The sequence below is a fragment of the Populus nigra genome, chromosome 4 (genome assembly GCF_951802175.1).
Source record: "Populus nigra chromosome 4, ddPopNigr1.1, whole genome shotgun sequence".
Classification (NCBI taxonomy): domain Eukaryota; kingdom Viridiplantae; phylum Streptophyta; class Magnoliopsida; order Malpighiales; family Salicaceae; genus Populus; species Populus nigra.
In genome coordinates, this window is record NC_084855.1 from 10,967,131 (window position 1) to 10,988,832 (window position 21,702).

The following is a 21,702-nucleotide window of genomic DNA, read 5'->3' on the forward strand; positions in this document are numbered from 1 at the left end:
CAAATCTTAAGGGTCTTAGACCTCTTGTTACGTGGTCTCCACCTGCTTTTCATGGCCTTAAATGGAATGTGAATGGATCTTCTATTGGAAAGCCTGGACCTGCTGGCGTTGAGGTGTTCTTCGTGATCATAAGGGTGTGGTGCAATGTATGTTTTCTATGTCTGTTGGAATAAAAGAATCTAATGAAACTGAGCTGCTTGCGTTGATTAAAGCACTGGAACTATCATCCACCAGGAAAGAGTTTATAGGGAAGAGAATTATAATTGAATCAGACTCAGCTAATGCGATTGATTGGATGTCTAATGAATCCAACACCCCGTGGAGAAACTGCATCAGCTCTTCATACTTGCCGTTAGATTTTCTTTAGTTTTGGGATTTGTAAAACACTCGCACACTACGACGGGGGGTAACCATATGGCAGATGCACTCGCTAAATAAGGTGTTAACAGAGCTTCCTAATTGGTGGGTCGGCTTCGACAACTTACTCGCTCCAAGAATAATTATAATTGAGTGTGTTTTGTTTGATACTGACTAAATCTTCATGGAGATTTCCATGCCTCAGGACTCTGTTATGTGGGGACAAGATGCATTGAAATTCAGAGGGATATAAAGTCTATGGATAAAGAAAATCATCTTTGGTTGCGTACCTGTGGAAGGCTTTGGCAAGGGATAGATCTCTACTTATTGCTAATTTCTGCTATGGGGTTATGTTTGTGCCCTTGCATGACAATTTTGTTTATGCTGTATCAGCTTTTCTCTGACCCTTTTGGGTTGTTATTTTTTCCTTCTTCATGCTTTAATGTATTTGCCTATCAAAAACAAAATCACTGAGTTGTTTCCTTGAGAACTCATTATGATGAGTTAGACTTTCTAAGAAAAATCTGTGAAGAGTTTCTTGATTTTTTACACTAAAAGTCATAGTTCGTGAGAGAGAGCAATAACTTCTAGATTTATCAGGAAATTCATCGCTTGTTAACAACTGGATGTCTGTATCTTTCAATTTAGCTCTTCCGTTTGTTTAAGATCTTAATTACTGCATTTAGTTTAGCAAAACTTTTAGGAACCTCTTTACCTCTCCTCTGCTTTTATTATTTGTAATTACGCTAAATAAATATCATAATTAATATTAAAATGTTACGATAAAAAAAGCAACATGTTTGCTTCTTCCCCTAGCTGTATATATATGTGTGGATCACATAAACAGATCGATCTTCAACTTAAACAAAAATGTCTAGTGCTAGTACTGCCGCCATTTTCCTCCTTCTGGCCATAGCAGCCACCACTACCTTTTGCCATCAAGAATTGGAGAAATCAGAAAACTTCCGAACCCAAACTGATCAAGCTAGTGAAGCTCTAGCTTTCAATGTGAAGTCCGGTAAAGGGCTGAAAAGGAGTCAGTATATCTTAAATTCATAATATGGCTATTTCACTTGTATATGGCCTTTGCTGGGGATTAAATTTCTTTTCTGATTTTGCATTTCAGGAAAACCTAACGGGAAACTTCTGACATCATGGAATCCAGCAAATTCGAAGGCGGACTACGTGGTGGCACAGGATGGCTCTGGTACACACAAAACAATCAATGATGCCCTTGCTGCACTTGACAAAACTGGTGGTAACCGGAGAAACCAAAGGGTGATAGTCTACGTTAAAGCAGGGGTATACAATGAGAAAGTGGTAATTAAGAAAAACATGGAAAAATTGATGTTTGTGGGCGATGGCATTGATAGAACCATTGTCACAGGCAACAGAAATGCTAAACGCGATGGATATGCCACGCACGAGACAGCTACATTCGGTAAGATCATTGAAAGTGGAGCATATATTTCAGATTGTACAATTTGTTGTTGTTTTTTGTCTTTTCAAGAGCTGAGAGTTAAGATCGAGCCCTGTTTCAACAATAATATAGATATCAAAATTTTAAGATTTGAATTACTAATTGATCTCCTATTTTGTGCAGGTGTACATGCAGATGGGTTTTGGGCTAGAGACATGACATTTGAAAACACAGCAGGCCCCGACGGACGGCAAGCAGTGGCACTAATGGTGAGTTCAGAGCAGTCGGTTGTTTATCGTTGTAGCTTCAAGGGTTACCAAAACACACTCTATGTACGATCCAAAAGGCAATTTTATCGCGACTGCCATATATATGGCACTATCGATTTCATATTTGGCAATGCTGCCGTGGTTTTGCAAAATTGCGACATCTTCGTAAGAAAACCAAATGAAAACCAAAAGAACGTGATAGTTGCACAGGGAAGAAAAAGCCCTGATGAAAACACAGGGATTTCTATTCAAGGATCGCGTATTAGGCCGGCCCCGGATTTTATTGGTGTCAAAAACATCCCTACTTTCCTAGGCAGGCCATGGAGAAAGTATTCCAGGACAGTGATTTTTGAGACGGACATTGATGGCTTTATTGATCCAGCAGGGTGGTTGCCATGGGACGGCAGTGTTCATCTTAATACATTGTTTTATGCAGAGTATAACAACATAGGCTGTGGTGCATCTACAGAACACAGGGCAAAATGGCCAGGCTTTCACGTGTTTAAAAGTTGGAAGGAGGCTAGCCCTTTTACCGTGAATAAGTTCATAAAGGGGAGCTCATGGATTTCTCAGACAGGCGTGTCCTATAAGTTGAGAGTCTAAAGGCCTCTCTTTTCGTCTTAGTAATGTGGAGTTCGCCATAATAGTGGTTTCAATTAGCATCAAAAGTGTCCTGTAAAATAAATGGTATTTTTATAATGGTGAAAGCACAAGTTCATTGCAGAGTTCTATATTGTCAACGTTATATCAATTCAGTAAAAACACTCAATACAGGAACTTCTTGGATAATAGCTCTACGAAATTGAAGATTTTCACTGCCAAGTTAATCTGTTGTATAAAAAATGTAAATTCAATCTTAATAAAAATTAAAGCCGGGAAGCTCTCCCCACTCTTGATTTATTGCCGTCGTCTCTGCCCCTCGACGAACTCTGCTTCTTCGTTGAGACCCCAGGATAAGCTCCATCGCCTTCTTCGCAGTAGCCTTTGCCCATACAACCGATGTCGCCATCACGCAAAGAGCATCAGCTGATGTATTGTAGACTCGATCACTTGCGACGGTTCTAGAGGTATCTAGAAGTCTAGAGAGTAGGAGGTTTTGGTTATGAAGGTTTTGTTAAGAACTAATCTTTACAAAGAACTTAAGTGTATAGAATGGGATTGAGAGTTAGAAGAAATGAAAGGAGAAGGAGAAGGAGAATTCTGCAGATTACAGAAAGATTACTTCATTCAAAACTAGCTCTCCTTTGCATCATTGTCATATTACTACTACTATACCAACCAACTAACTGATTCCGTTACGTTACGATATTTAACCATTTTTATTCATGAGTGTTCCAGTCTCTGGTAATGCCATTTCTGTATTTAACGATGCCGTTACGAGTTTCCATTCTTGTAAGAAGTGTTTTCGGAGGAATCCCTCTTTCGAGTCGTGTTCATCTTCGGTTGGGGCAGGCATTAGAAAAATTGAAGAGAGGGGGTAAGAAAGGAATGCTCGCTCGCTTGCTTGCTTGGTTCTGGGATTGAAATTGAATTCCCGCCTGGATTTATTTAGCACTCCTTTTCTAAATTCTGAATGGACCCCACTGAGGCTCGAGATGGAATTTAAAAAAGTTTCCGTTGCCGGGACTTGAACCCGGGTCGCTCGGGTGAGAGCCGAGTATCCTAACCAACTAGACTACAACGGATTTGTTGTTTTCATGCAGCAGTATATTCAACTTATATATTTTATTAATTATCGACCAAACTGGTTTTTTCAACCATTTGAATAGTGGATGTGGAGGGTATGCGTTCTAGTCCAACGAAAAGCATAATATACAAACCGGGCCTTTGGGTGAACTTATAAAATGTTTACTCAATGCCTAGCTTGCTTTATGATCTCCACGTTATAGCCTCAAGTTTTGCTCTTTTTTTTTTTCTTTTTTTTTTTAACTAAAAATGAGCTTTAAAAACTATCATTTTAAGACATTTGAAAGCAAGCAATCTAAACAGGATAGTTAATATAGTTTACTCAGATGACTAAATGCATATGATATTCATAAAAAGTGCAGGTTGGATGTCCAAAAGCTACTAAAATCCCATGTTACCTATTTCTAGTCTAAGTAGATATAGTATTTCCTTACATGCATGGATGTTGTTGATAGGTTTTTTTTAGCATAAAAAGATTAAAAACTATATTACAATTGAATTGATTTAATTGACTTAACAAGTCCGACAAAAACTTAAATGATTGATAAAAATATAGTTTGATTAAAAAAAATCAAGACAATACTTTTTTTTTAAATATTAAAACGATAATATATTAGATAAACTCGAGTTAACTTGCCAAATTCATTACTTAGGTCATGAGACCCTGATAATCCTATAAAAAACAAATAAAATAAAATTCTTGAACACAATTCTTATTTAGCCTAATGTTGAAAAATAAAAATTAAAAATAAAATTCAACTAAAAAATAAACTAGGTAAAATGGCTTGAATAACTAAACTGAATGCACTTGCTTCCATATTCTAGAATGCGATCAAATAACCTCGTAATACACAAATCAAAATAAAATATAAAACTTGTTCTCAATCAACTCAATATTAAATGATAAAATTAAAAAAAATCAACTAAAATAGAACAAAAAAAAAACACCAGTCAACCGGCCTAACCCACAACTTGAGTTATAAGACCATGATAACTCCATAAAAAGCAAATCAAAAAAAAATATGAAGCTTAATTATCAATCAACTCAGTGTCGAAAGATTAAATAAAAAAAATAACTCAAGTCAACCCAAGTTAACTAACCATACCCAAATCAAGAGAACATGATAACTTTATAGAAAATAAATCTAAAAAAAATTATAAAGTTCAATTTTCAATCAACCAAATGTTGAAGAATGAAATTGAAAAAAATATTTAATTAAAAAAAACAAATAAATATATATAAATGTTGCTAACATGTTTTCTAGTAGAAAAAAAAATTAAACCATATAATAATTGATTTGATGTGAACGGATGAACATAACAAGTCTAAAAATAATTCAAATATAAAAAATAATCTAAACCAATCCAAATTAATTTAATAAATTCATAATCTCAATCATGACAGTGGAATAAACAAAACCATTAAGCGATGAAAAAAAACAGCATGTGCAGAGCAATAGTTAATTCCCCTCCTCATTTATTCTGTTAATAATAATAATAATAATTAATAAGAAGCGGAGGTTAGACACATCTTTTAGAGGGATCAGGGGGCTCATAATGGAGGACTAGTGAGGTTTAAGGCTTAGACAACCCGCTCTCTCAACTATGATGTCTTTAAAGAAAGAAAGTAGATTTAAGCAAGACTTGCTATTTTAAACCGTGTAGGATGCAGGCAAAAACTTTCTTACACGGGAAAACAAATGATAATGTCAACATCTTACGCAAAAGGATGAGATTACATTCAGTTATTACTGATTCTTAAAGGTGCTTTGTTCACTTTGTATACAATTGTACAGGAAACTGACAGAACCTCAAAATGATTACACAGTAAGAAATCTTGAACTGCAAAGTTTGATTCAGAAACACAAGCAAGGTTTACATGCAGCCTTATGGCTTGTGCTTTGCAGCGTACCGCTGAAACAAGGCTAGTGCATTGCTAGCAGTCTGTGCCACATTCAAAACCTTGGCCTTGATTACAGCCTTTAACTTGTTCATATCCTTCCCCGGTAACTCATCCACACAAGTACTGGCATCAGTCATGGCAGAGCTTACCCAGGTCTCGAAATTACTTACGTGCCAAAAGACGTCACCGCCACCCGCAGCACCTGGATGTTCCAAGCGATGGAGCTCTCTAACTGATTGGCTAAGTTGATCCACGCTATCACCAATCTGATCCAAGCAGTCCTTCACAGCCTGGTAATCCTTAGATTTCATTGCCTTGAGCTCCTTGACCACTTTCAACATGAATGTTCTTGTTTGGAGGGCCTTGTATAGGCTCACGGATAAGGCAGCTTGGGCTAGTTGTTGAGGGGTTTGTATTGTTGAGTTTGCAAAGACTGATAGGTATTGGGTGCATAGGGATGGATAAAGGGTCTTCGTGCACGCAGTCTCGATATAGGCCCGAGGCCGGGAATGTCTGGCAAACCTTGCCGGTTCCACTGTGCCTGAAAAGCAAAATATGGATAGCAGCAGAAGCGGTATGGAGAGGCTGAGACGATTCATTCTTGTTGAAGCTAGTAGAATTGAAGGAAAGGAAATGTGTCAAACACAGAAATGAACTTTCCGTTGAGAGCAGAGGAGTGGGGTAAGGCTGTATATATAAAGAGGCTGTCACAGGCTAAAACTTCATAAACTTGGATCTATCTTGCACTTTACTCGTATTAATCACAAATAATACTCAATTATTAGTCCTTGAAAGAAGCCTGAATAGAAAATAGGATTATGCCTATCCGGGCTAGTTAAATGATTAACCCTAAACCTGCATTATCGAGAGTATCTCGGATCTGCAGTGATGAAAAACAAACCTTGGCACGAAGATGATGGTTATCCGAACCTTCATTTTACCATAAAACACTGGCAGGGTTTCTCGGGAAGGGGCACGCACGTGCATTTTGATGGTCAACATTTTAGGTTCTTTATGTTTCTTAATGACTCAGAAAGTTGGATCCATTATACAGTAGTGGCGAACTGCCGATTCCTCCCATGATAAAATCAAATTAGTCAATCACGTTAACTTTTTACCAGTAACGACCAGAATTCGTGGGATCAACGGATTATTTGTTTCCTGCCGTTGGATCGGTTGCACTGGAGAGGGTTCAGCGATGCCCGTGGCGACCTGTCTATAAACATGGCGATAGCTATTAATTGCTGATAAACAGTCTGGTCAAAATTATCTTTTAAAAATAATGTTTTTTTTTTATAAAAATAATCTTTCAAAATATTTTTTAAAATATATTAAAATGGTATTTTATTATTATTTTTTTAAAAAAATTATTTTTGAATTATTTAACATAAAAAATAATTAAATTTTATAAAAATCACGGTTGGACAGCAGAGACAAGCCGTCTCCCAATTTGACACCTCGCAAATCATGTGCTTCTGAACCTGAGTAATCTTTCAGCAAGGATCAGCCACAATCCCTATCAAATCCACTTTTTTTATGATCCTGTGGATCCTTGAGCATATCTTGCATTGTTCTCCAGTAACATGATTTGTCCTGCATATTATTCAATCCAAGCATCTATATCCTCCCAGAGATTATACCACGATTCCAAGCGAGATGCACCTTCACATAAGTAAATGGCACCGATTTTCTCAGTAACAATTCACCGATTTACTATCTGGAACATACAAACCCAGGCAAGATCATGAAGCAGAGACACAGAGTGGGGCAGAGAAGATATGAAAGCCCATCTCTTCTCATCTCATTCAACGAGAAAGACAATTACATAAATTACAACATTATAAAGGAAACACAAATTGAATCCAAACACACCACATAAACAACACAGCAAATATTTGTTCAGGTTTGGTAATCATTCGGCAACCTTCACACCCGAGAGATAAACACGGCTCTGAATCACACTGCCTCCTATCCAAAACCCAGGCATGACCATTAGACCAACCCTAGGTTTTGGATCATTTTCATCTAATATCAGGTTTTTTACAACACTTTCCATATAAACCTCTGAGAACTCATTTCCTCTCTTAACCTGGAAGACCTTAACATTTGGATCAAAGGAATAAGCCAGCCTGTGCAAAAGCCAGATCGACTTGGCCAGTTTCAAGAACACCTGGTAGAAGGGCGTTCTTGGATGCCCTCCCCCATTTATATAATTTCTCTGATCTAAATTTCCAAAGAATGACGCCTCCATCTTTGGGTGAACCACCACCAGGTACTTGCTCCTGCAAAATTTCCCAAAAGCAGAATCTGGGTTCTGACCTAGCATGTCCAAAGGATCCATTTCCCTCATAGAAAGAAATTGGTGGAAGAAAGTCTCCTTTGAAACTGCCCCACTGTCTACTTTAATTGAGAAGTTCTCATGCTGAAACCCACTGAACATTCTTTGACATATATGAGACTCAAATGCGTACTTTTTGTGGGCTCTCTTTGCATAAACAACGTTGGATTCAATGGAGTTAGCTGCAGCATCAAGATCCCACCCGGCTGCTTTCATCATGTTGATCAATGGTTTAGAAAAATCATGAATGGCTTTGAAAGCAGTTTCTACGGCAGATATGAAGAGATCCGGGGTTAGATCCACAGAATAAAAACCACTTTCATCTCCAGAACCCTCTGATTCTTTGGTTGACAAGCCCCTGAGTTTAAGATTCTTTTCCAGTTTTGCTCTTTTCTGGTTTGCCTCCTCAATCATCTGCTGCAACTGAAGAATCTCAGAATCTTTATTCTGAATTTCAGATTGGAATTTCTTCACCATAACCTCGTATGTTTTGAGCAGGCTCTGCTGTTCTTGGATCTCTGCAGCTAACCGAGAGTCCTGAGGAGAAACACATATTGGCTTGGGGTTGTTTTCCCTGTAGAAATGCTTGAGCTCGGATAGATTTTTCAGCTCGGAAATTACATCTTTGTCAGCAGCTTGTATCTTATCAGGATCGTAGGGAGTATGAGCAGATTGGAGCTGGATGTAAGCTGACTTCAGAGAGGAGATGTTGGTAAATATTTTGGATATCAAGGCTTCCAAAGCTTCTGGATTTTGATTTGCAGAATCTTCCATGGGTTGAGGGTGGACCTTTTGATTGTTGCTCTCGCGGGGTTGATTATCTTTCAACCCAGTGGGTAGCATATCTACTTTCAAAGGATGGGCAATCTAGTTGGATTCCTTCCGAAAATACAACAGTGTGGCACAACCTGCAAAATCTCACAAAAGTATTAATGATATCCAAGACTATCAGCAATGCAAGAAGCCACAACTCAAGCAATTCCCAGTAATATTTCACACATGCTAAATCCAAAATAAGCCTAAACTACGTCCACATTACAAAGCAATATTTTCAGGTATTGGTCGCATTTCTAAACTGATCTCAATTCTGGCTCGTGCACCATTGAGCAACCAGGATGAAGAATGTCGTGTTTGCACATAATGCAAGAGAAATCTTGTGAACAGTGATCATTTCGCTCCAGAGAGCTTATGAAAAATGATAAAAATGTTTGATGAATAGATTCGAAAATAGAAAATACTGCTTCCTGTTACTTAATATACTCCACACTTACAAGGTCATAACCCAAACATTGTTAATGAAAATTTTAGGGGGGGAGGGGTGTCCATAAAAGCAACTAGTAACAAAGGACTGAAGAAACCAAACCAAAGATGTCATAAGGCATTAATCAACATGACCCCAACAAGGCAAGAGAGTCACAATGCCGGTATACCACAATCAATCACTTCTTCCTTTAGTAAAAAATTGCACTGGCAGGATTTGTACCAAAAACTCATTCTGGCCAAAGCCCTGATTGATTGGAGACAAATCATCCCCTTTAGCACTTGGACAAGAATCTAATGGCCTCTCAATGACCAAAATGATTGGAGGGAAATCATTCTATGCTCGACAGGTAAGCCCATAAAGTCAGGAGCCCAGAGACAGTACTCCAGCTAAAACCTTAATATGGTTAGAGAAAAACGACAACTACATAAGTCAGGGATTGACCTAGATCACTACAAGGATTAATGATGTATGAAAGATCTAGCACCAGCTCAGTTATTAAACACTCGATCTGATTGCAGGACCTTATTTTGGCACAACCAACTGAAAATATAAGAATTTTTAGGGCTAGTTTGCAGAAAAACAACTATTAGCTCTCTGAGTTTGGAAGCAAAGGTAAGGCTGACAAAAAGGTAGAAGTGAGTAAAAGAAGAAGAAAAGACTACCAAGCATCAATCCAAAAGGTTCTTTATCATAAAAGATATGCTGTTGACTACCACATTATAGCATCTGAAGAGATTCTCAAAGTGAGTCCACCTTGAAAACAGATCAATTTGAAATAATTTCCTCAAACTTACTTCTTTTTCCAAAACCCCAGATTTGATCGCTTTTTATCATCAAGCCCTAAAATGAAATAACTCAATTGACTAAAGTCGATCCTAGGTAGAAACTTGGAGTGAAGTGAAGATTCAAACTTTACATATATGTGAGCTTCTGATAACTCACTTAACTAATGTGAAATCTCAGTAGAAAATTACATAGAAAAGACAAATTCAAACTCTTATGTATATCATGCGCTTGCTGCAAAGACTTGTCTATGACTCCAGACATGACATATACTCCCAGATTATACTCAGTGACACCACTTATCAGCACGTCAACCATGCGCATATGATACAGTGATCAACTTGATTCGGAAAAAGGCAAGTCACAGCATGGAACAGCAGTTGAATCATCCAAAGATCAAGCTTCGAGAAGATGTAGAAGAAGCCAAAAAAGAAAAATACACAAATAACCAGTATGATAAGGTTATAATCTAGCGGTTTCACTCTTTCTGTAGCCAAAACAAAATCAAAACTAAAACTCTTCAAAAACATTCATATAAGTTCAAGTTTCTGTGCCGTAGAATTATATTCCTTCTCACTTGATAGCTTATTTAGAAAACGAATACGAAAAGGTTCATCCGAATCATAAACCACTTTGAGCTGCTTGCTTACCTATAACGATCAGAAGGCACCCTCAGAATGCACCCAGCTAACATAATACCCGTCAACCTAAAATAAAAAAACAAAACACAACCAGTTCATTGTCATCGAATCTTGAAAGTTCTATCAAAACCCTAAAAGTAAAGCACAAAAGATTCCAAATTCAGTACCCATCCAGTTTAATCGGGCGTACAGGAAGTTAGATTGGGGGGCGAAAGAAGATAAATACCTGATCGGAGATGTTTCCGGGGAGTGACCGGAGGTTTGAAGGGCAAGGAGTCGGTGAATGTAATGGAGAGTTTGGTAAAGTTGAGGTTTCAACAAAAATATACCTATCTCGGGAACTCTCTTTGTTGCTTTACTAACTTTCTAATTCTGTGTTTTTTTTTTTTTTTTTATCCGTGGGTTTTTAATAAATAAATAGATAAAATCGTTGTCTTTATTTTGAAGAGAAGAGGAAAGTGTAGGTAGCGCCGTGCTTTTTGAAAATTTAAAATTATTTTATTTGAAAATATTTTTTTATTGTTTTAATATATTGATATTAAAAATAATTTTTAAAAAATAAAAATATATATTATTTTAATATATATTTCAGAAAACAATACTATTATAATTTCAAATATCACCGTAACCTATATGATGATGAGTCATCAAACCATCCAATCTTATTTGTTTCCATCCCCGTAATAACAATGATTGAAGATTCACTATTTCATAATAATTCACCATAATCACTTGTATCCCATGCTTTCTTTTTCTTAACTCTTTCATCTTGCTTAGAAGGATTGTTTTCAATTAAAAAAGAATTGAAAACATAAAGGTATTCATTGGTATCACTATGGTTTCTGGGTTTTCCGTTTTTTATTTTTTTTATTTTTTAAAAAGAGAGTTTTATTATATAATGTCAAGGTCGAACCATATGCAACATAAATAAAGGAAGGTCTAATATGGATAGTTGTATTGATTTTTTTATATATAGTTCATAGCTTATGTGATAAAAATCGGACTATGGTGAGTTGTAAAATACATGACTGATGTCTTTGTTTTATGCGAATCTCCATTTCTAACTAAAATCTACTACATTTTCTTGTAGAGAAAACTAGATACATGCTGTACCAAAAGTTTTATGAACATAAGAAATATATTAGAATCATGAAGAATTTTTTTGGTGGATAGTGTATCAATATTAAAATTTCTTAATTTGATTTTTTATTTAATTTAAATTTTAAATTAAACTGCTTAGTAGATGTCTTGATTTGACTTTATCAATTTAACAAAAAATCGGACGACTAGTGGAACATGGTTTGGCTTTAAAAATAAATCTCACCATAACATAATTTTTTTAATTTTTTTTAGATGATGACATATTAAATAGATTAGGGTTTCACGACCTAACCCATCAAATCCACAACCTAGATTATAGACTATGATGGATTTAAAAAAATATAATAATTTTTATTTAATTATATGATAACAAAAATAGTCGCTTGAAAAATCAAACATCAACTTAACGTTGGGATGTTTATTTGAAATTGTGATAGTTTCATAAAAAAAAAATTGAAACAGATTCTAAAGTTTGATTTCTAGTCAATCAAAGTTAATATATCAAAACTGTGACTTGGGTCATTGGATCCACAGGCTCAATGATTTTTTTTCAAATTCATATTTAGTTATATGATAACAAAAATAGATACTCGTAAAATTAAACATCAATTCATTATTGGGTTATTTGTTTAAGAACGTGATAACTCTATGAAAAAAAATCAAAATAAATTATAAAGTTTAATTTTCAATCAACTCGAGTTAACCTTCAAACACGTGATCTAAGTGATGAATTCCAATGGATTTTTACCTATTAAAGTGTATCTTGTATTTGAAAAAAATTTAAGGTTATTCAGGTTCTAAATATATAATTTGAGAGTTTTTGGGTGAAGAAGTATTTAAAAATTAGTCTTGTATTTTAATTTTTCAAACATCAAAGATAATTAAAATTTATTATAGTGTTCAACGTGTTATTGGTTTCTTTTTTAAAAAAAACAAGTGCATGACATATTCCCTTAAAATAAAAATAAAAAATTAGGCACATGAACTTTACTTACCAGGCACAAACACATTTAACTTTTTTTTCAAAAGGTTTGATGCGTGCAAACCCGGGCAAGCTAGAACATTCTTTTATCACTGGGCATACGCGCGCCTGTGCTCTTGGCCCTTCTCTTCTTTTTAAAATAAAACCCTATTTATATAAATAATAACAATACGAACAATATTTGAAAAAAATCATTCAACTGTACTCATGGTTTTTAAATAAAATTATAGTTTTGTAGGATAATATGTGCAAATTACTTTGAATTATTATGTATGAAACTATATGAACAATTTCTTTTTAAAAAGTTGCACATGAATGTTCAATGAAAATTAAAAAATATATTTATTATTTATTATTTATGGTTCTTTATATTTTTTTTCCTGTATTAATTATTCTTTAATTTTCTCAAGCAATCATAGCTGAAAATTGCTTTACAAATGGTTGCAAGTTTTTATTTGAATTTTTTTCCCATTAAAGTAGAAAAGAAACTAATAAGTAACAAAAAAGAAAGTTACAAATAAAGAAATAAATTTATTTATTTTTTATAAATATTTATTTTAATTTTTTTAAGTTTTTTATTCAAATATAAATAAATATATTGTTAATTAAAAAAATGATTTCACCGAGATAAAAAAATATACATAGATAAAAAAAATATAATTTTTTCAGGAATTTAAATCGTTATAATTCTTATAAATATTTGTTTTTATTATATAAAAATGCATAAAAAACCCCAATTTTAAAAGAAGGAACCAGTGCCTTCCAAACCAAAAGCAAATGGGAAAAAATGGACATAATTCTTTTTCTATCTTGATTCTTATGGAGTTCAACTCCAAAAACTATTAAATTCCACAGGAGAGGAGAGATAAAGAGAAAGAACGGTACCGTACCACAATCTTCCACCTCTTGTCCACCATTGTCAAATTCTCTTCCACCGTAAGTTTCTTTCTTTTCGCTTTCAAATCAATTACTTGTTTGTCTCCTTAATTACTTGCTTAATTAAGCAATCTAATTAGGCATTTCAGAAAATTATAATGACTGTGCTGTATTGCAAATGAGTTAATTTTGGGTTAGTAAATGACTCGTTCGATTTGTACTGAACCAGACTCACTCAGCAATCCTATGATGGGGTTTTTTTTTGGCAGGTTTACACTGTTGGGTTCCACCATTTATTTTTGCGGTAATGGCAACTACTATGACGTTGCCTAATAATCCGATAAAATCTAAGCTTTCGACTACACAGTGTTTGAAAACAGTAGGATTTCATAGAACTGCGTGTGCTTCTGGCCGGAAATTATATTCTCAGTGTTCTTTTGTCCATGTGGCTGAACCCTATTTGGCCAAGAATTTTCGGTAAGCATCCACCACAATTGTTTTTTAAGTTAATTATTAATGTTGTTTGTGCCGCTCGGCTAAGGTGCTTAAAAATGAGTCTTTTATTTATGGTTTAATGAGTTTATAGAGAAAAGGTGCTTCGAGTGGAATCGAAAGTTGAATGCCATATTTAGACTAGACGATCACTTTGTTCATGTCTAGGTTTTGGTAGATCTCTCTGAACAGCGTATTTATTGATAGGATCCTTAGAGTAATTGAGGCGCCTATGATTGATTTTACTTGTATGGGCAATCAAAGAAGTATCCCCAATTTCTAACAAATTACTTGTTGCTAACTCATAGTTTCATGTGAATTGCACAATTGTTAGCAAAGTTGCTGTAGTTTCTTTGCAACAACAAGTAATGTTCACATTATGTTTTGGTGTTATGAGGTGTGTTTAAGGTAGTGAAATTAATCAGGGTCATATTGTTCACATTTGTCTCTTGATGTTGTTAAGATCTTCTCTTTGAATCGTTAAGCAGGAGGGCTTGGCAGATTAAGAGCAGCATGGATGGTAGTGGATTGGATCCTTCTTCCTCGGGCAGTGGTGGTGGTGGTGGAACACGATTAGTTAGGGCAATTCAAGCTCTCCAGACCAGGCTGGGTGTTAGAATCCGGGAGATAAGGAAAAATCTTCCCATGAAATTACTCTTTTTCTTGGTGGGATTTTATTGTGCAACTGCCTTTGCTACGGTTATTGGTCAGACAGGTGATTGGGACATCTTATCTGCTGCCTTGGCGGTGGTGGTTGTGGAGGGGATTGGAGCCCTCATGTACAGGGCTTCTTTTCCCTTGGTCAAAAGTATTCGGAGCATTGTCAGCGTGTTTAATTACTGGAAAGCTGGTCTTACTCTTGGTCTGTTCTTGGATTCATTTAAATATGAAATTGACAAGATTATGAGCTTCAGTAACTTGTTTGATTTTGAAATGGATATCTTCTCTCTGTTTTTGTGAAAGTTGTCCATTTCAGATTCTATTGGTCAATATAGTTTTCACCTAAGCATTATGAGATGACTGTACATACAAGTCAGGACTTGATTGCACGCATGCGCTTCGCAAGTGGAAAGCTCTGCAGGGTCAATAGCGCTTGGGTTGAGGCATACCTTCCTTATGGGATCCCTTGTCTGCCTTCCAAGTTCCATCAATAGTAAGCATGATGAGTTGATTACCTGAAGATGGTGTTCAGCAATTTACCTTGAGCCATGCGATCCTCATATAGTTTTGATTGGTTGTACGCCATTAACATATGGCTTCTGTAGATACATAGATTTATATTATGGCTGCAAATATAGATTTTTTATTCGTTCAGTGCCTTGCATCTGACAATTATCTCTTTCTGCTGTGGAAGTTGCTTTAAGTATGGAGGATACAATTGGATACGATTTAATTTCAGGATTTCTGGATAGCAAGGCTTCCCCACTTGAAATGGGCTATGGTTTTAAATAGAGTTGTGTCCATGCCTGTGGCCAAGCAACTGAGAGGAAGGGTACTTATTTCACACCAGGATGGCTATAACACGAAGATTTTCCATTTGACAGAACACTGTGATTCACTGTAGTTTAGTTTATAAGAATTGATCAGTGCAGATAATACTCAAATGCTTTGGTGAATCAACTCTTAAGGAGAATATTTTAGATGCAAAAGTGGCAGTCCCATTGTGCCAATATTGTTTTCTTCTCTAACTCAGCCATGGAATTCTGGTTGAGATGGTAGCTCAAAAAGGACACTGGGTCTAGCAGTTACGCATTTAATCGAAACGCTGCACGCCCAGATTGCTCCTAGTCGTCAGGCCCTGGTCCACCCGCCTCTTCATACGTTTCATTGGTGCTGGATGAATTGTTTATGCAAAGTGATTCGAGCCCATGCCTTGTCTCTTAGTAGCATGAAATACGTGCAGAGGGCAGAGCTGTGATTTGCCTGGTGTTTCATTGATTCGTGTTCTGTATTCCGTTATATTTCCCCTTCTGTGCGACAAATACCAATCCCGTGGTGATACTTATCCGGAACATTTCTATTCAACTTGCGACAAATACCAATCCCGTGGTGATACTTATCCGGAACATTTCTATTCAACTTCCCTTCGAATCCAAGCACTTCTATCTATTTACACATGGAATACAGTTTATGGCACGATCAAAGATATCTATTATGTAACTCATTATTGAAGTCTGAGTTGCACTTTACAACATATAAAACAAACCTTGATCCAGCCAATGAAAGAACATTGAGCACACTCCTGGCCTGTCTCTAGCTCCCCTCCCCCGCCCCAGACAGCCAAACCCGTAAAAAAAAAAAGCACAGAGGAAGAAATTATGAAGTTAATGTCACGCTGGGGACTTGTATAAACCTAAGAATACAAATTATATTCTCGTATGAAGTTGAAACTCTTCAAAAGCTATTCTGTATGTACTTGTCTTGGTGACAAAAGGCAGCTGACAGAAGCCCTGAGTGTTGCGGCAAACATATTGCAATCATGCATCAGTGCTCGGGCCAGGATAAGCTGGCAGATTCATTATCCGCTTGTCCAAGACAGGGCCTCCAACAGTGAAGTGATACAGACTCTGAAAGTTTGATCCCCTTAATCCAAGAATTTCATGCACTGCAACAGAATAACAACAGGAAAAGTTTCAAGTTTACAATCTCAGGACATAAAATGCAAGAATGCTACAACGGGTTCGTGAACATAACACAAAGGAGAATTACTCAAATTATATTATGGTTTAACAATCTATGATCTAGAATATCCTGATAGCAGCGAGGTACTTCCTAAAACCTAGCTAACAGACTTGAGAACAGGCTGCTCTGCAATGATCTTCTCTACTAACTAAAGAATGCTGTCATGCAGTACAACCCAAATGATCTTGATATGAAAGCCATTCACAATTAACAACATTTCAACTGAGCGCCAGGATAATACATATGGTCCCAGAGAACTGGAGACCAAGGCGAAAAGAAGGTGAAAAGGAGAAACATACCAGGATCATCAAAGAAACAACCAATCCCGGTAGCAGAAATGCCAACTGCATGCGCTTCAAGGTACAAAACCTGGCCAAGAACTCCAGTCTCCCAAAACAATCTAGGATACATCCATGCACCCTTGCTGTGCAAAGTAGGCTCAAAATGAGCCACCATACCAAGGCTGAAGCAGCCATCACTAGCAATGTCCTGCATGAAAGGAATTTGGTATTTCAGCTTCAATTTAGCAAGAATTTGATTGTTTCAGGCCACTCACATCAGATTTTGGTATTTCAGCTTCAAATTGAGAAAATCAATACACAGAAGTGACTGAAACCTCAGAATTGTTCTCAGGTTATTGAAATACATATTTGTTTGCTGGTGATACCGGAGACAAATTACTGAAGTCCTTTGAATAGATGACAATTCAAGTTTTTTACAGTAGTTTTGATGGTTGGAACTTGCAACAATAATTTCTTAACTGTTTAGGGAAGCTATTAGTTGATTTCAAAGATGTGTAAATTTTGTTAAAAACACCTTTTCTCTTTTGATAAGTGAAAAATGCAAGGTGATCGACTTTTTTATTCATTGAAACACACCAAGGTGCTTTTATTAATCCACAAAAAGATGATGCCTCATTTAAATCTGCTGTCCTTTCCAAATTCATGTTCATAATCTAGGATTATTTGTTGAGCACCAATTTCAGTTTCATAATCACATGCTTGCCTGGCAATCTACTGATAATATTAAGAAATTGGAATGGAAAAGGTTAAGTAACGGCACACCTGATGGCATGAGAGCTGTTTAGCAATCTGCTGGCAATCACTCCTAGCAAGTTCATACAAGGGCAAGTCAACAGGACATCCCTCTGGTTTCTCCCACTTAAACTCAGCCCTTGTGGATTTCTTAAGCTCATCCAAGTGATCTTCATTCCTCACCAAGAAATACAACCCTTTAGGCAACCCAACCACTCTATGCACAAACAAAACTGCATGCACCTCCGCATCCCATGAAAGTGCCCGAAATGGCAATGCCAATTGCCTCTTCTGCTTCTCTCCACTTCCACAACCAGAAGGAAGACAATGCAACATAATCTGATAAAATGTATCTCTCTCAATTTTAGTAACTCCATCCATATCTACCGCACTCCTCCTCTTCCTAATAATTTCCCTAGCGCTAAAACCCTTATAAGACCCTTCACTACAAACCCCACTGCTCTGAAATTTATCAACTAAAAACCTATCATCTATCTTTAAGGGCTTTTTAACAGCTTCTGCAGTTGTATAAATTACATCCCAGCAAACATGCTTTTTGCTAAGCGAATTCGGATTCCCTATCCACTCTAAATTCCCAAACTCCATTATCGCCAAGCTCAATTCCTTGTAATTCACATTAAAATCATTGACACCATTAGGAAAAACAACAAGCACACAATCTGGATGCTCAAATTCAATCTCAGGAAACTTACCTTTAATTGGCTTATCCGGGATTCGAAACCCCTGATAAATTCCGAGCCCCATTAGCCTCTCTAACTCCTTAGACCCTAGCCCATCAAGCAACTTCACATCCCAACCAAGCTCAGCTGCAGCCAATGAAATAGCAGCAATAGCATGACCCACATCATGATTACAATACCTAAACGCCCTCTCTCCATATTTCCACGCCTCCCGCCAAAAAATGGACGAAACCCCTATCAAAAAAGCATTACTTGGAAAAAAACTAGGCAAAAAAGTATCTGAAATTTTCGCTCTAAGTTCCAAAGAATGCTCTTTTGGTGCATAATGTGCTACAAAAGCAGAATCACAAACAGAATCAACCGCTGGGCTAATAATATAAGCCTCTGTGGGATGCAAATTGCCACTACTGGGATTAACCCTGAGAGACCAGGTAGAAAAGCCAGTTGTTTTCCAAGCAGACAAGGCTAAAGAATCATAAAACAACTGAGAAATTGAGGATTTAGAAATGGGTTTTGGAGATGGAAGTGAATTGAAAAGAGAATGATACAAAGGAGTAGAAACAGAAGTCGAATCTTGATTATTTTCAACGGGGAAGTGAAGGAGGGAGAGAAGTGGAGAAGAAACGTAACGTCTAAATGGATTAGGTTGGTTAGCCCAGTCAAGACCATGAGGGCCTCTAGCATAGTTAGTAAAGAAGTGTTTGGTTTGGTTGTGGTATTTTAAGACTTGGGCTATTAGGTTTTCAGAGTCTTTGTGTTCTTTGGGGTTGTTTGATATTGATGGTGATGGTGAAGAAGAGAGGGACATGGTGATTGCGGTGGTGGAGATTGGTCTTTTCGTGGTGGTGAGATTTATGAGAGGAAACGATGGAGAAGAAAACCTTGAAGGCAGGTGTAGTGATGGCATGATATACTTTCGATGTCTTTTTAGGTAGGATTTTTAATGGAACAGAAGAGTTTTTAAGTTATGCTGCTTTCTTAATTCTTCTAGTAGAATCTGTTGTTTTTCCATGGATTTTGGAGAGCAGCCGTTTGTGACGGTAAGTGGTACCAGGGGTGTTCACGGTAAGATGGTTTGGGCCAAAAAAACATACGACCAGTCACACTAAAACCGGTTTAAACCGAACCAATTTGGTTTGGTCCAAATCAGCTTTTTTTGGTATTAAAAACTGAAAAAACTGTAAATTAGCTTGTTTTGTTTTTACATGGGGCTTTTATTAAATTTAACTTTCACAATTTATTGTTGAGTTTAATTAAATATTTTTAGTAGGCTTTTTTTTAATAAAAGCCAGCACAGTTAGAAAATGAATCTCTCGTAGCATTAGAAGTGTGGTTATTTTTTAAAATGATTTCTATTTAAATATATTTAAATAATATTTTTTTTAATTTTAAAAAATTATTTTTGATATCAGCATATCAAAATAATTTAAAAATACTAAAAAATATTAATTTTAAATAAAAAAATTTAATTCTTTTTAAAATATAAATTATACTTCATTTCCAAACGGTTACTAAATATTATCAAATTTGCTCTTTTATATATACATATATAATTTTTAATGATCACCTTTGTCTCTATCTTCATTACTAAAGTAGTGGGCTAATACAAAGTGCTTGAAACGTGATATTTATGTAAATAATAAAATTTATAATCATGACATTTAAATAGATATTGTATTCTTCGATTGTGATATTAATTAAAAATCACGGTTCACAATTATATATCTAAAAATTTATTATTTTATCAAAATTTATTTTAATGATGAGTTAATTTATATTTTTTTATTTTAGATGCTAAAGGTACAATTTATCTGCTTTTAGGCAACACACAGGGATGCGTGAGGCACTCCGCGGCGCAATTAATTTCTAGTCCCGAGAAAAGGTGACGCCATCTTCCACTTTTTGTGACTGTTAGTTCGTTCGTGGATTTGCCTCATGACTCGGCAAAATCAACCCTCTTGGACGACTGCCGTCATCACCCCGTCTCCCTCGGAAAATTGTTTTCGCTCCACCTTCCTTTTGATAGGAGCGCTCCTTTTTTTCGCTTCAATAGACGTATCTACCCTTCATATCAGAAAAGCATGTCCTTTGCTGCGCTGTTATTTTCTCCCCCCTTCTTTTTTTGTGGAATGTTGGATGAACCATTTTCATCGATCAAAAGGAGACAGGAGCTCCAATCCAGATCACCATATTAGAATTACATTAGTGATTCTTTAGTAATTATTCTGTTTATTTGCTGAAAAATAATATTTTTTTAAAATGATTTTTACAAAAAATAAATTATTTTTTAATATTTAGTAGTTTTATAAAAATGGAGTTGTAAAATACTTTATAATGTTTGAATATATCATGGAATATAATTTTTAAAACTTTTTTTTATTTAATTTTATAAAAATTAAAATACATATTTTAAAAAAGGCAAGGATTTAAAATTCTGAAGTGTGGTTTAAGGTTTGTCCGGTAGACACATAATAATATATATTTTATGTTTTTTTTCTTGGTAACATGTTTTCTTACAAAAACTATAGACAATTAAATAAGTATTTGTAAAAATTTTCAATAATTTAAATCAAGGAGAAAAAATGTATTTCTTTAATCAAAATTCTCTTTCTTTATTTATCATTTTTTCTCAACAATTTTTTAAATTAAAATCATATATATATATATATATTATATCATAATTCAAAAGGTAAGTTTCAATAAAAAAAACATACTGCTCAATAATTTTTAAGTGAATGCATGAAGAAAATAAGAGAATAATGAATTTGATTAAATTATATAAAGAATTAGAAATAAATAAATAAAAAATATATTTCATTTTTATTGATTATTCATGAGCAAATTTTCTTTAAAAAATTATATGTTTTACGTTCATATATAATTATTCATGTAATAATAATTGTTAATACTACTATAAAATCTTATATGATTTAGAAAAACAGATCAGAAAGGTAATAACCATATCGCAAAAGGTAGATCAAAATTCTAAAATATTCTTAATGTTTGATTTTATAATTTTTAGATCGAATATAAGATATTTTAGGTTAAAATCTAAAATCATCTACATCAAATTCTTATCTCTTAAACAAACCCATCTAAATCACAATCAATATTTTTTTTATATAATTAAAATATGATTAATATAAAGCTTTCTCTCTCTAATGACTTTCTTT

General features: G+C 35.4%; 5 protein-coding genes and 1 non-coding gene across 8 annotated transcripts; 2 read left to right on the forward strand and 4 right to left on the reverse strand.

The window, feature by feature from the left end:
* The first annotated feature begins 1,227 nt into the window (after positions 1 to 1,227).
* LOC133690741 (probable pectinesterase/pectinesterase inhibitor 36) lies at positions 1,228 to 2,763 on the forward strand. The gene is made up of 3 exons (XM_062111007.1): positions 1,228 to 1,375; positions 1,472 to 1,798; positions 1,961 to 2,763. Exons 1-3 carry the CDS (start codon positions 1,228 to 1,230, stop codon positions 2,647 to 2,649), a joined length of 1,164 nt encoding a protein of 387 aa, XP_061966991.1. The 3' UTR covers positions 2,650 to 2,763.
* Positions 2,764 to 3,658: 895 nt separating this feature from the next.
* TRNAE-CUC (transfer RNA glutamic acid (anticodon CUC)) lies at positions 3,659 to 3,731 on the reverse strand. Its single transcript has one exon. It is a non-coding gene; the product is annotated as a tRNA-Glu (tRNA).
* Positions 3,732 to 5,431: 1,700 nt separating this feature from the next.
* Positions 5,432 to 6,406, reverse strand: LOC133692799 (21 kDa protein-like). The gene has a single exon (XM_062113947.1). It carries the CDS (start codon positions 6,232 to 6,234, stop codon positions 5,620 to 5,622), a length of 615 nt encoding a protein of 204 aa, XP_061969931.1. The 5' UTR covers positions 6,235 to 6,406; the 3' UTR covers positions 5,432 to 5,619.
* A 992-nt stretch (positions 6,407 to 7,398) lies between these two features.
* Positions 7,399 to 11,050, reverse strand: LOC133692284 (protein GRAVITROPIC IN THE LIGHT 1-like). The gene is made up of 3 exons (XM_062113120.1): positions 10,888 to 11,050; positions 10,671 to 10,727; positions 7,399 to 8,881 (listed from the first exon to the last, which is right to left on the reverse strand). Exon 3 carries the CDS (start codon positions 8,814 to 8,816, stop codon positions 7,548 to 7,550), a length of 1,269 nt encoding a protein of 422 aa, XP_061969104.1. The 5' UTR covers positions 8,817 to 8,881; positions 10,671 to 10,727; positions 10,888 to 11,050; the 3' UTR covers positions 7,399 to 7,547.
* A 2,442-nt stretch (positions 11,051 to 13,492) lies between these two features.
* On the forward strand, positions 13,493 to 15,426 carry LOC133692611 (ycf20-like protein). 2 transcript variants are annotated; one of them, XM_062113686.1, is made up of 3 exons: positions 13,493 to 13,680; positions 13,890 to 14,097; positions 14,598 to 15,426. In XM_062113686.1, exons 2-3 carry the CDS (start codon positions 13,928 to 13,930, stop codon positions 15,070 to 15,072), a joined length of 645 nt encoding a protein of 214 aa, XP_061969670.1. In that variant the 5' UTR covers positions 13,493 to 13,680; positions 13,890 to 13,927; the 3' UTR covers positions 15,073 to 15,426. The 2 variants fall into 2 exon arrangements, with proteins under 2 accessions (XP_061969670.1, XP_061969671.1); XM_062113687.1 differs by having other exon boundaries at positions 14,601 to 15,426.
* An 813-nt stretch (positions 15,427 to 16,239) lies between these two features.
* LOC133692610 (uncharacterized) lies at positions 16,240 to 19,624 on the reverse strand. 2 transcript variants are annotated; one of them, XM_062113685.1, is made up of 4 exons: positions 18,542 to 18,675; positions 17,859 to 18,452; positions 17,094 to 17,283; positions 16,240 to 16,717 (listed from the first exon to the last, which is right to left on the reverse strand). In XM_062113685.1, the coding sequence occupies exons 2-4, from the start codon at positions 18,432 to 18,434 to the stop codon at positions 16,590 to 16,592; spliced, it is 894 nt and encodes a 297-aa protein (XP_061969669.1). In that variant the 5' UTR covers positions 18,435 to 18,452; positions 18,542 to 18,675; the 3' UTR covers positions 16,240 to 16,589. The 2 variants fall into 2 exon arrangements, with proteins under 2 accessions (XP_061969669.1, XP_061969668.1); XM_062113684.1 differs by having other exon boundaries at positions 17,859 to 19,624.
* Between the last annotated feature and the right edge of the window lie 2,078 nt (positions 19,625 to 21,702).

What these genes read in the sequence shown, in the direction of transcription:
- LOC133690741 (XM_062111007.1), top strand. Translation starts at nt 1,228, where the DNA reads ATGTCTAGTGCTAGTACTGCCGCCATTTTCCTCCTTCTGGCCATAGCA. An exon ending in AGCTTTCAATGTGAAGTCCG is followed by an intron (nt 1,376 to 1,471) that starts GTAAAGGGCTGA and finishes TTCTTTTCTGAT; the next exon opens with TTTGCATTTCAGGAAAACCT. An exon ending in GCACGAGACAGCTACATTCG is followed by an intron (nt 1,799 to 1,960) that starts GTAAGATCATTG and finishes TATTTTGTGCAG; the next exon opens with GTGTACATGCAGATGGGTTT.
- LOC133692611 (XM_062113686.1), top strand. Translation starts at nt 13,928, where the DNA reads ATGGCAACTACTATGACGTTGCCTAATAATCCGATAAAATCTAAGCTT. An exon ending in TATTTGGCCAAGAATTTTCG is followed by an intron (nt 14,098 to 14,597) that starts GTAAGCATCCAC and finishes TGAATCGTTAAG; the next exon opens with CAGGAGGGCTTGGCAGATTA.
- LOC133692799 (XM_062113947.1), bottom strand. Translation starts at nt 6,234, where the DNA reads ATGAATCGTCTCAGCCTCTCCATACCGCTTCTGCTGCTATCCATATTT.
- LOC133692610 (XM_062113684.1), bottom strand. Translation starts at nt 19,436, where the DNA reads ATGCCATCACTACACCTGCCTTCAAGGTTTTCTTCTCCATCGTTTCCT. An exon ending in AACAGCTCTCATGCCATCAG is followed by an intron (nt 17,284 to 17,858) that starts GTGTGCCGTTAC and finishes CCTTTCATGCAG; the next exon opens with GACATTGCTAGTGATGGCTG. An exon ending in TTGTTTCTTTGATGATCCTG is followed by an intron (nt 16,718 to 17,093) that starts GTATGTTTCTCC and finishes ATTCTGTTGCAG; the next exon opens with TGCATGAAATTCTTGGATTA.
- LOC133692284 (XM_062113120.1), bottom strand. Translation starts at nt 8,816, where the DNA reads ATGCTACCCACTGGGTTGAAAGATAATCAACCCCGCGAGAGCAACAAT.